The 13,821-nt window shown below is 36.3% G+C and overlaps 1 protein-coding gene across 3 annotated transcripts in view; it reads left to right on the forward strand.

Moving 5' to 3' along the window:
• Positions 1-13,821, forward strand: part of ppp3cca (protein phosphatase 3, catalytic subunit, gamma isozyme, a) — a 63,774-nt gene that overhangs the window by 29,288 nt on the left and 20,665 nt on the right. For all 3 annotated transcript variants that reach the window (XM_059336427.1, XM_059336428.1, XM_059336429.1), the window contains exons 4-7: positions 4,268-4,379; positions 10,125-10,270; positions 10,465-10,604; positions 13,712-13,789. In XM_059336427.1, coding sequence (XP_059192410.1) covers positions 4,268-4,379; positions 10,125-10,270; positions 10,465-10,604; positions 13,712-13,789 — 476 coding nt within the window. The remainder of the gene's footprint in view (positions 1-4,267; positions 4,380-10,124; positions 10,271-10,464; positions 10,605-13,711; positions 13,790-13,821) is intronic.

A 13,821-nucleotide genomic window follows, 5' to 3' on the forward strand; every position in this document is an offset into this window, starting at 1 on the left:
ATTGTTAAATGGGTTTAAACTTTGCCTAGTAACAAAAAATAGAAGATTTAACATGTTTGTTACACGGGTGTCACCATGGGTTCTTATTGGTTAATAGATTTGAAAAAATGTACAAATCCAGACATTTTTTTTAAATTCAATATTAACTGTAAACTTAAACTGATTGTTTATGATCAGTTGTTGTTTTTTTTTGGTCATGTACTTGTATGGGTTTTTGTTTGTTTTTTGTCTTGTTTGTTTGTCTTTGTTGTTTTAATTGTTTTGTTATAATTAAATTTATGTTGGTGTAGGCTACTGAAAATCAATTGTATGTGATGTCAGACCATCTTTTTCTATTTTTATTGTTCAAGTAGGGGGCAGACAAATATAAGAAATGTTTTCTTCCTGCTGCTCCTTTCCAATCATGAAGGTGTAGAGCAGGGGTGTCAAACTCAAATACACAATGGGCCAAAATTTAAAACTTGAATAAAATCGCGGGCCAACATTGAACAAATAAACCTTTTAATATATACCAAACATGTTTTGCTTTAACATTAAATATGGAGCCAGCAACGCTTATAAACATACAATATAAAACTAAATAGTGCAGACATGCAAAATCAAATTTCAAATAAAAAACACATCAATGTCATTAATTAATTAAATAGAAAATAAATAAAAATCGTATGCCTCTTTTCTATTTGCATCCTTCTGATTTAAATATCAAAATAAACTTTTTCAACAGGTTAATAAATTCTGCCTTTCTTTTCGCCATTTTTGGGAAGGGGTAGCTGGGAGACAGCTCTAGCTTGAGGTTGCTATGACGACTGTCACAGAGGAGCGTTTTTGGGTCCTGTCCTGATTGACGCGCCACAACAACAGCAGGGCATTGTGGGATTTGTTGTATTAGCGGTAAATGCACCGTATAATACCGGCGGGTCAGCTTTTATAGTACAATAATAATATTATAATTTGGTATTGCTTGGCGGGCCAAATAAAATTACACTGCGGGCCAAATTTCTGTCAAACAGAGTTTGACACCCATGGTTTAGAGTGTGCCTCTGTACACATTTTGTTCTCCACCTTCATGAAAGGAACAAAATAAATACATTTAAAAATAAAATAAAAAAATAAATAAATAATTAATTACATTTTCCCATGTATTTCTATAGAAAGTGACACATTAACACTCCATCACAGAAAAGGCTTTTCCTCCACTTGAAAAACCAATTGAGCTTGTCTGAGCTTATCAGTGAGCTCCTCCCTCTGAGTGTCTAGAGTACGTTCTGCTGTCAGCACTGTGTTAGGTCTAACATGGAACAACTAATTAAAAGCAGTGGAACGCATACTGAGAAATGCTTACATGGTATGTTGTCAAGCAATTACTCTGATATAATTAAACAGAAGACAGGCTGTCTGGGGACCATGTGCCATTGAGCCTGACTATCTGCTTGTTGTTTTTTACCTGGCATTATTGAGCTTTCCTGCTATACTGTGTGTCTCTTGTCAAGCTCAATTGACAAAATTGAAAATTAATCGGAAAATTAATTTGCAATTTAATTGTGTAGCTAGTTAAAGAAAAATGAATAATATTCTCTAGTACCAGCTTGTGTAGATTTGCTAATTTTCTCCGTCATCTATGATAGTAAGGTGAATAACTTTTGTATTTTTTGAGTGATGGTTGGGTTAAATTAGGGATTTGAATATGGCACCTTGAGAGCTGGGGAATTATACTGGTAATATTTAGCGGTCGACCGATATATCGGATATATCGGGCCGATATTTGTGTTTTTTCGAGTTTTTTACTCGAGGCACATTGTTTGCTATCCAACTGTTAATGTTTTGTTTGTTTTGCTAATAAATGTTTCTTTTTTTGTTTAAATTAAGACTTGTGTAACAATCAATAATAATAATAATAATAATAATACATTAGATTTTTATAGCGCTTTTAAAAGGTACTCGAAGTCGCTTTTGTTATCATTGTGTCATTTTTATCATGTAAATGGAGGGAGAAAAGGCAATATCGGCTTCAAGAATCGGCCCAAAAAAAAGCAGCAGCACATATCGGGGATCGGTTAAGACTGATCAACTGACTGGTCAAAATAATCGGTATCAGCATCGGCCTTAAAAAACCCATATCGGTCGAACCACTAGTAATATTATTTCTATATATCAGAGGAAGCCAGTTTGCCTGATTTGCTCTCAGAACAAAACAAAAAAAACCTCCACCAGTTTCTCTCGCTAACAGGGTTGAAAATGTTCTACATTTCAAAGCAAGGCCGCTGAGCTCACATCAGTAACACATAGGACAGATATAGGAAAATGGATATCTGGATGCGGTTGCCTCGGTAACATAAAAAGTCACTGTAGCCTCTGGAAGTAGCGTATTACCTTTGCAGGCCAAGCAATTTGCCATGTCTGAATTCAGTGCATTCTCTAAGCTCTTTTTTTATCTACTTAGTCAATAGACACACTCTGCTGGATCAAAGAGAACTCAGTGACTCTCACAGCCCCAGCTGAGCCACACACACCAGTCACAGGCTGAAGTGTGTATGTGCATGTATCTACATATGTTTGTCTGGGTTTGAGGTGAAGTTAGCCAGTGTTCATGTCACCACACAAAGCTTTCTGTCATTTCCTTTGTCTGCCTCTCCCACTGCAGGCTCAAACACACAGAGGCTGGGCTAAAAAAGAACAGAGGGCTGTCATTAAAACCCATGTCAGCTTCTAGTCCCTCTCTCCGTCTCCACACAGACAGCCCCTCTACATATTTACCTACACACTTCACTATTCCTATGAACAATGGAAACCAATAAGACAAGTGGTGCTGGCTGTAAATACACACCTGCTAGGCCCTGTTTACACCAGGACGCTTGCAGGTAAAAACGACAAAATATTTTATCGGAAGTTCGTTTAGACAGTGACGGCGTTTTTGGGGCTTAAACACAAAAAAAATCTGAAACCACCCTCCAGAGCAGACCTGGGCATTGGGCGGCCCGTGGGCTACATCCGGCCCGTTGGCTGTCCTTGTCCGGCCCGCATGAGGTTACCCAGAAATTGGAAATCAATATAACCGCAGTGCTTTTATTTTGAAGGCGATTTACGTATAAGTTACCCGAGTTACCGAGGTACCTTGTCAAAAACACCTATTATACACCTAAAAAGCTGATGAGACCTTTGGTTGGCCCCGTGGATGATGGGACATTTAGTTACTAAAAACCAACGGATGGAAGCGTCCATAAGAGCATGGTTGTGTTGCTATGCAACAAGGAATTCACATATCACCATAGCAGCACATCCAGCCTCAAGTATCACCTCAATGCTAAACATATAGCAGCTAGCGGCTAGTGTGCTAGCTAGCATGGATTGTGTTTTACTTCAAAAACCAAAGTATTCTAGTTTACAGAAGGTCTACCTACCTATAGGCTACCTGGATTTATGAAATGTACTATATTTATAAATATGCTATTGCTACACTTAATGGCAAAAATTGCACTGGTCTGTTGGACAAAATTAAACAATATTTTTGTTGCTTAAGCTTATGTATTCAGTCATTATTCAATGGTATACTAAAAATCCATGTGAAAAAAATCACTTCTCACTGTTCTCAGGTCAAATATTTATATGCAATTAAAATGCGATTCATTTCGATTAATTAATTACAAAGCCTCTAATTAATTAGATTCATTTTTTTAATCGAGTCCCGGCCCTAATTATTTAATTAGAGCCTCCTTTACGACCAGCAGAAAACATCCTATTGCTTCATGAGTTTCTGAAGGAAATACAAATCTTTCTGTGGCATGCAGTAGTGTATTATAGTGTGTTCAGAGCCCCTGCTGGCTCAGTGTGTGTGGATTTGTATTCGACAGGAGTTCATTTGGTTTATTTATTGTTTTTAAAGCTCCTGCAGACCGCCGAAATATGAAACATAACTGGCAGCTAAACTAACTTGCCTTCATCAAGGTCACTATCGGACTGAAACATAGACAAATGAAGCAGACAAGTGTGTGGGAGTATGTCATTGCTTTTATTATTATTATTTTTTTTAAATCAAACAACTGCAGTAAAACCAGCTCCTTCCAGTCTTCTGCAATAATGTGAACAACATGCATGGGTAAAGGAGGGGATGGTTGGAAACTTGTCAGCATCTGACTGAATGCTGAAAGCGAATTATACAAGCACTTTCACAGCTTAGACTTTCAAGGTCTGTACATAATCATCAGTACACATCTCTGACTTCTTCCTCTCTTCTCCCCATGTTTTCTCTCTCTGCTGCATGTCTCCCCAGTGTGTTCTCTACCTCTGGTCGCTCAAGATCAACCACCCCAACACACTCTTCCTCCTGCGTGGGAACCACGAGTGCCGACACCTTACAGAGTACTTCACCTTCAAACAGGAATGTAAGTGAAGTGCTTCTCTCAGCCATGTGGAGTCCAGTCTAATGTGCTCCTACGCTCTCTGTACCACACCAGAGTGGCCTGTATTAATCAGCTTCCAGATGAAGCCTGGCTATAATGGCGTGGCATAGTACTCACAGTGCTGTGTTGCTCTCGCAGTCACTGCTGCAGATCAATTAATCATTCCACCCAGAACAGGCACAAACGAGGGATTAAATACCTGTAAGTGTGAGGCGACTGACTCCCCTAATAAATTAACAAGCTTCCCACCAGTAGGACGTGTTTGTCAGAAAGAGTCTGTGGGATCAGGAAGTCCCTTCACATGATGTGGCACTTCATCAGTGTTAGTCTCTGCAGCACAGATGAAGCGTTTTCTTTTTCTTGTTGCAGACGATAAACTGCTGGAGCATGGAGAGCAGCCAGGCATGCTGCTGATGATTTTCAGACAGTTGCACCTACACACTGATTTCTATTTGTGTGTGTGTGTGTGTGTGTGTGTGTGTGTGTGTGTGTGTGTGTTCTTGTGCTTCATACATAGTGAGGACCGGAACACGTTTTTAACCAACAGAGAGAGGACATTTTTGCAAAGTGAGGACATTTTGGCCAAAGCTATTGTAATCTTGCAAGGGAATTCACAATTCCAATGAGGGCCCTCACAAAGATAGAAGTACAAGAATGTGTGTGTGTGTGTGTGTGTGTGTGTGTGTGTGTGTGTGTGTTTGTACTTCTTACATAGTGAGGACCGGAACACGTTTTTTTTACCAACACAGTGAGGACATTTTTGGAAAGTGAGGACATTTTGGCCAAAAATATTGTAACCTTTCAAGGGAATTCACAATTCCAATGAGGGCCTTCACAAAGATAGAAGTACAAGAATGTGTGTGTGTGTGTGTGTGTGTGTGTGTGTGTGTGTTCTTGTACTTCTTACATAGTGAGGACCGGAACACGTTTTTAACCAAGCGAGTGAGGACATTATTGCAAAGTGAGAACATTTTGGCCAGTCCCCACTTCTTTTTTTGGATTTAAGACTTTGTTTTAGGGTTAAGGTTACAAGAAAATGATAATTAACTGAAACTGTATTGTGTGGCTACAAAACTAACTAAAATTATATTGAAAATGTCCTTCATTTTCATCTTGGTCAACTTTTTTTCATACATAATGAAGATGGATAATAAAAGGAAATAAAGGCAAAATTTACTGTGACCTCTTCTAATCTCCCACCCAACAAATACCCCATTACAAAAAACTAAAACTAATAAAAACTAAAGCATTTCAGAAAAATAAATACTAAACTAAAACTAGCAAACTCACTCTAAAAACTCATTAAAACTAACTGAATTTGAAAACAAAAATTCACAACAAATTTAAAACTAAAACTAATGAAAAATCCAAAACTATTATAACCTTGCAAGGGAATTCACTGTTCCAATGAGGGTCCTCACAAAGATAGAAATACAAGTGTGTGTGTGTGTTTGCGTGTGTGTGTGTGTGTGTGTGAGAAACAGGTGTGGCGGCATTAGTATGCAAACTCGAAGAAACAAAGACACTTTGGCTTCAGCTGCAAATAGATTTCAGTCACTACACCTCAGCCCACATACCACCTCATCTGCACACGCAAACTGTATCATTACACACTGTACCACCTGTCAGTGGTGTCGGCAGAGGTTGTTTCAGGTGGGGTGTTATACTTACATTATTAATTAAATACATTTTTTCACAATGAAAGGAGCCAAAAGTATGTGTGTAAACTAAAGGAGCCAATTCATTCTTCAAGAGATTCTACCAGACTAATTGAATTTCCCCTCGGGGATGAATAAAGTAATTTTGATTGATTGATTTGAATAACACAGTATAGAAAGGGAAAGTTATTTACTTTAAGGTGAATTGTGATTTTCTGTGGCTCTTCAGGCCATCTGCAGTGGCTCCATGAGGCTGTGACAAAAAAAATTTACATTTTAATTTTCATTTATCATTGGTGTAGGCCCAAAGCATTTTATAGCATTTATATTCTTCAATTGTAAAAATTTAGGCAATAGTGCATTTCTTTTTAACCCTTTGATGCAAAACATATTAACACCCCTTCTAATGCACAACATGGGTCAAAAATGACCCTCATTCATTCCCCATGTTATTTAATGCTGCTGTGTGTTTCTGTGCTCTATCTTTTGATTTATGATTGAATATTCCAAGTATTCTTTAAATATCTTGTTATAGTAACAACTGATCATTATTTCTGTTTTGCCTCTCAAACATTGAAGAAAAAACGTTTTTATTTTATTACATTGCTAACTACTTGGCTAAGTAGCTTGCTAAGCTAACTACTTCACCAAGAAGTTAGCTAAGTAACTAAATACTTAGCCAAGAAGTAAGCTAAGTAGTTAGCTTAGCAAGCGACTTAGCTAAATACTTAGCCAAAAAGTTGGCTAGTTAGCTTAGGAAGCTACTTAGTCAAGAAGTTAGCTAAGTAGTTTGCTTAGCAAGCCAAAAAAAGAGAAAAATATCATAATGGAGCCTTATTTTGAGCCTTACTATGAAGATGAAACAGCCTACTGAGTCTAAATGAACCGACCCATAATACTAATAGGTCATAATGTTCTGAATATACATAAGCTGAATAGCAAAATATCTTTACAGTACCATTTGAGAATGCACTATTTAAATTAGTGAGTAGGGAATGGACTGTATGAATGTAATAATGAATGTAATACTTGTGAATTTAATAACTTATTTAACATCATTTCTGATGATTTTTAATGATGTCTACAATGTTTCATTGTTTTTACATTATCATCGTCAGTGATTTCTTTTTGGACCCCAGGAAGACTAGCTCGTCCCACTTTGGTGACAGCTGATGGGGATCCTTTTAACAATAAACAATAAACAATAATGAGCATTTATTAGTATGATTTTGTCAGAATGCAGCCAGGACACAAGTGCAAATGAGAAGCTGGACACCAAAAATATCTCAGGAGATTTGTAATTGAAGGTAAAAATTCTAAACTAGGCTTAATGTTTGCAAAATGTATGCCGAGCCGTAGACTTTATTTCTCTATGGTCACATTTTAGTTGACTAAAATGTAAAAATAACATCAAATGTAATGCTGTATATAAGCAACACATTTTTATAATTCAGGAATACAAATTGCTTTGGGCCTACACCAACACCAATGAAAAAATTAACATGTAAAGAGAATAGAAAATACATTTCATTTGATAATTTTTGTTATTTTCACAGTCACAGGGAGCCACTGCAGACGGCCTGAAGGGCCTCATGTGGCCCCAGAGCCACAGGTTGCCCACCCCTGGACTATAGTATTGCATGAATGATATTAAAGTCAACAAGAAATCTTTATTCATACTTAGTTAAGAGTCATTATGTTTCACACATAAAAACACTAACAGGTTTAACAGCATATCTGTTGGTTTTTAAAATCATTGAATTCCTCAAAAAAAAAGCCTTAGACAGGTAGGTATTAGGCAGTGATGTCATTTATATAACTTTATACATCTGTATTCTAAAGATTGTCTGATTGTTTTGACAGTGGATTGTGCATCCAGGAGGCAGACTCCTTTTTACTGGCATTCAGCCCTTTTAAAACAGTAGATTAGTCGATCCTGTGAGACTGAATCCCAACTTTTTCTAACTACAAAAACTGTTGAAATCATTGTGTATACACATGTGACTACAGATACTCAGATACTATTATATACAGTATAACTGTAAAAAGAGGTCTATCACTAAACTTTCCACATGCTAAATGATGAAAGAACTCTAATTTCAAATACACAGCTTTGACCTTAGAACTGTAAATTGAATGCAGCACTCACTTGGCACCAAGGTTATTATAGTTAACGAAAACTAATGAAATAACGGAAACTAGAATTGAAAAAACATTTTCGTTAACTGAAATAAAACATTTTTTAAAAACAATAACTAACTGAAACTCTATTGTCTGGTTATAAAATTAACTAAAATTATAGTGGAAAAAAAAAACCTTGTCTTTGTCAACTTTCTTCATACATAATCCAGTGTTTCTATTTCTCCGCTACTGAGTGTGTGTATTCCTGCTTTGTGGGCTTCCAGGAGCAGCGAGAGTGAAATTACCGTAATGACACCATGTTGGCTGTAAAGAGAAACTTCTCAGCTTTCAGGAAACTTTGGAATTTTCCTGATAGAGCAAACCGTTTAGTTATTATGGTAAAAGTGTTGCTGGTGCAACACTCTGTAGACTCTGGATGTTGTGTTTTCACTGTCTGCAAGTGAAAGTCTTCAATTCAACCATGAGATTACAACTCTCATTTTTTTGCGGTGGCGCTGAAAATCCAGCAGCAGCAGAATACTTGTAGGGAAACACTGCATAATCCTTTTTGGTTGATATGAAATGTATTTATTTAGCTCCAAATAAACAGCTGCTGGTTAGTGAACATGCAGGAACACATGGTGAATATGTTTACTGAGACTGGGATGTTACACTCCAACCAGAATACAAAACACCTGGAACTGTAAGAGTTAATAATCTTATTGGGGCTGAGATGGATAAACCAAAGGAAATAAAGGCTAAATTTATTATGACCTCTTTGAATCTGGCACCAAACACATAGCCCATTACAAAAAACTAAAACTAAGCATTTTCAAAAACTAAAAACCAAACTAAAACTAGCAAACTCTCTCTAAAATCTAAACTAAAACTAACTGAATTTGAAAACAAAAATCACAACAAAATTAAAACTAAAAAATCCCAAACTATTCTAACCCTGCTTGGCACTCCAGCATTGTCTTTAGTTGTAACATTGTGTCCTGGCTGTGCTCTGGCTGCTGGTGCCATATAAGGGCATGACTTCCTCCTGGCCTAATCTGACCTGCAGCGCTGTGCTAGTGACACAGCAGACGCTGCCTGGAAGAAATCATCTGCACTACGACTCCTCTGCTTTCAAACCAGCACTGCGTTACTCCTCCACAACACTTCTGACAAACCTTGATGCCAACAACAGAAGTTTGAAGAAGTTATCAGAGAGATGAGCTACTAGGGTTGTCACGATACTAAAATTTTCAACTGGAGACCGATACTCAGGAAAATATTTGATTTTCGATACCAACAGGATAAAAACAAAGACTCCAAAATTTAACAGAAATATTTTTATTAACAAGAAAATGTTTTTGTTTTTGTTTTTGTTTTTTTGTTTGTTTTGTGTCATTAGTTTGTTGTTTATTTCTTTTCTTGGAGATCCTCATTTGGGGAATGCCAGTTTGCCTTGTATATATGTTTGTCTGTTTACCCTATGTTTTTGTTATTTACTTTGTGAATATATACCTTGAAAAAAAGGGGGGAAAAATGCAAGGTACAATATTGTAAAGAAAACGAAATGACTCATTATGTTTGTGAAATTAAGAAGCCTTGCAATAAAGTATTAAAAAAAACAAGAAAAATGCAACATGTAAAAATGAACAGAACCACAGGTTAAATATTTATAATAAAAAAAAACAGTTGTGCAAAAAGAAACTGCAACTATGATAACAAGCTTCAGGTCTGAGGTAGTGCAAAAAATAAATAAACAAATTCAATTAGATTTCAATAGTTATTAGAACAATATTTTGAGGTTGTATGCTGTGCACGGGGGGTATCGATACTTTTTAAAATGAGTATCGTGTCCGGATACAACGTTTTAGTATGGATACTTTTTGGAGTATCGATACTTTTGACAACCCTATGAGCTACACAAACTAACAATATTTAATGTTCTCTGCAGGTAAAATTAAATACTCTGAACGGGTGTATGACGCCTGTATGGAGGCCTTCGACTGCCTGCCCCTCGCTGCCCTGCTTAACCAACAGTTCCTATGTGTGCATGGTGGACTCTCACCAGAAATCAACTGCCTAGACGATATAAGGAAAGTAAGTGAACATTTACCCTTTTTAAATGCTACTTTGGACTGAAATCAAATGAACTGTATTATACTGTTATATTAGTTTGGCACGGCTACTGCAGTTTGTTTACCTTTTATCACAGAGGTCTTCTGCATCCAAGAAGTCAGTCTAAACCATACAGTAACTCTTCTAAGTGTCTGTGTCTGTGTTTTTCTTAACAGTTAGACAGGTTTAAAGAGCCTCCAGCATTTGGGCCAATGTGTGACCTGATTTGGGCTGACCCTGGTGAGGACTACGGCAGTGAAAAGACAAATGAACACTTCAACCATAACTCTGTCAGAGGCTGCTCTTACTTTTTCAGGTATTACATAACATCGCTGCCTTCTTCACTCCTGCAAACACATGCCAAACTCACAGAACAAACACATATACAGCACTTAATTATATTGTAAACCATTGTTTTTGGCAAATTGGGTGTTGCTTTTTGGAGAGCAATCTCAAACAACTATACAAAATAATGACCAATTATTATAACATAGAAAATATGCTGCATCACACAGGCCAGATGATGGAGCGTCACTTTTTTTTAGGTCAGTGTATTGAGGCACTTTCAAGATTGGTCCTCTGAAAACAGGTTAACAAAAAAAAAACACTTGTTCAAAATAGGAAACACACAGGAAACATGACTTGCATGACAGCAAAATAGGTTAACAGATGCCAACAGCCTGATCAGAACAGGAAAGAACAGTCTGGTAGTTTTGTGTTATAAAACAGAACAGCACCTGCTCTTGGAGCTCCGACCCAGCCTGTCATTTATATTGGTTCAGGAAAATTTGGTTCCCTGGAAAAAATGTAATCACTCCTGTGATCTCTTAACTTATCGTCATTGGCTATTGATTAGATTAGATTAGATTTTATTTGTCATTGCACAGAAATACAACGAAATTCAATGCACTCAGGTACTGGACTCATAAAAAAAGCATAATAAAAAAGTAAATAACAAGATACATTCTTATCTCATCTTAATAAATAGTAAATAGAAATATTGGAAATATATAATATATTGGATGTATTTATTTAAAATATATCCTGTAGAGATGTTTGGATACAATTTTTTCCCTCTCGATACCAATTCCGACACTTGTGCTGTGGGTATCGGCTGATACTGAGTACCGATCCGATAGCAGTATGTTATAAAAAAAATATCATGCTACACCTGCATGACTGTGATATGATTATCATTGTGGTAAGGCCTGGCTCAGGTTAAACCCTTTGTAAACATGAATTAATGCAGCAGATTCAAGCCATTTATTTTTATATTTATTATTAAATAAAACAGTAGCCCTATACAAAACAGTAGTGCAACAGCAACTTACATAACATACTCCCCCGGAGAACATTTTTGCCCTAAAAGCCTAAATTTGGTGCCTCTCGCACATTCTTGTGCCACTATTCCATCTGAATCATTGCATATTTTAGAGAATTATTGTAAAGGAGAATAAGGGTTCTTCTATGTTTTATTTAAGGCGTCTTATTTTGACAATCTTCATTCTGTGGTGGACTCTGCCAACACATCCATGTGCTCTTATTTTGAAAGCTACATGTGTTTGCTTTTATTTTGAAGGTGGGTCTAACACGTTGTTACCGTAACGCTGTAGGTTGTGTTTAATTTACACTCAAAGTCAGAACTTGAAAGTCGGAACTTGGAGCTCGGAACAACGTGGAAAATTCTGACATTCATGTAGACCTTGAACGCACCATTAGCCGCACACTCTATGTGTTGCAATGTAAATAGTATCGGGCACTACATGTGAAAATGAAAACATTGTTTAAGGACAACGTTTCTCAACACACATTTGAAATGAATTCAGGATTTAAAAAATCATCACATTTTTAAAGGAATAAGAGAATCTGGAGAAATCTCTCCACCTAAAGGCTTTTCAGCATGTCGTCATTATTGTATTCTTCTAAGCAAGAGGAGAGTTAAAAGGCTGATGAGTTATACTAAACATTCTATTAAAAAGCTGTTTAAATAACAATGTGAGCTCAGAGGTCTTACCTTATGTTCACGTAATCTGACATTTTCTACTCTTAACTATATGAATACTATGAACACGTTTCTATGTAAGCATAGAATTTCATTCATTCATTTCATTTCGCGAGTCCTGATAATGTAATAATTCCCCAATATTGTAATAATTTAACAGCAGACCACCCATTACTTGGGTTCAAGTGGTGATACTGTGTATCAACTCTAGCTCAAGAGCTCTAGCGCCACCAACAGGTCAAAGTTGAATGTTTATTCACTTTTGACCCGTTCATCCGTTTTTCACTAACAAGGTATCCATGACAACGAATGCATTCAACAGCTTCTTGAAATCTAAAGGTGCTTGGTGTTATACTTTATTACATTATTGGTAAAAAGTGTATTACATTATTGGGAAATGCACTTTATTACATTATCGGGAAGTTATTACATTATCAGGTTTTATTACATTTTCAATGGACTCAAGTGCAGATTTTTATTAGATAGATAGACAGACACCTGATAATTAAACTGGTGATATGATGGCAACAATGCTATAGTGACTAGACGGTATATAATAATAATAACAGTACAGTATATAATATAATATATATAATATATTATGTAATAATAGATAATAAACAACAAAAAATAAAATGAAAAATATAAATAAAGTAATTTTAAGTAAAATAATATGATATATAATATATAATAATAATAGTAATAATAATAATAATAATAAATAAGGCCGGTATAATAATAATAATAATAGTAGTATATTACAGTATATAGTAATAATAGTAATGGCAGCAACAGTATATATAATAATAATAATAATAATAATAATAATAATAATAGAAATAATATTAATAACATAGCAAAGTGAACATTATCAGGGTTATAACAGTATCGGGAATTTATTACTTTATCAGGTTCTACAAGCCTCCTTCAAATAATAGCCTGCCCCTATTATTAGCCAGGTCCCAAACTGATTTTTTATTAATAGAAGCCTCGGCTACTATTTGAGGAAATACGGTATGTAATTTGGCATCCTGGGACTTACAAATACCTCATTGGATCCACACACTTTCCCTGTTCATTCCTAATGGATTCGTAGGGTGGTGAAAGAAGGAAAGGCAGTAAAAACCCTTAAGTCGTCTCATCCAGCTGAGCTCGTCTGCTCTCTTGCCTTCTTCTGCTACTTTGAGTGTTGTCTCCAGTTAATGGAGAGGCTAGCAGAGCCCATAAATACCAGAGTCCATGATCCACATCTTAAACCCCCATGGCCTGCTGAAAATACATCTGAATGTATTTCCTTAGGCAGACAACAGTCAGTGGGTTGGCCTCATGTTGTTCCTTTGATAGATTTAGTTTGTAATAAGCTTTGACCTCCACTCACTATTTTAAGAGATCTCCCTCTCTGCTTTTCTTTCTTGTTGCAGTTACTCAGCAGTCTGTGACTTCTTGGTAAACAATAACTTGCTGTCAGTAATAAGAGCCCATGAAGCACAGGATGCAGGGTAAGTAGCTTACAACTTTATGATAAATCTCC

The sequence above is a fragment of the Centropristis striata genome, chromosome 7 (genome assembly GCF_030273125.1).
Source record: "Centropristis striata isolate RG_2023a ecotype Rhode Island chromosome 7, C.striata_1.0, whole genome shotgun sequence".
Classification (NCBI taxonomy): Eukaryota; Metazoa; Chordata; class Actinopteri; order Perciformes; family Serranidae; genus Centropristis; species Centropristis striata.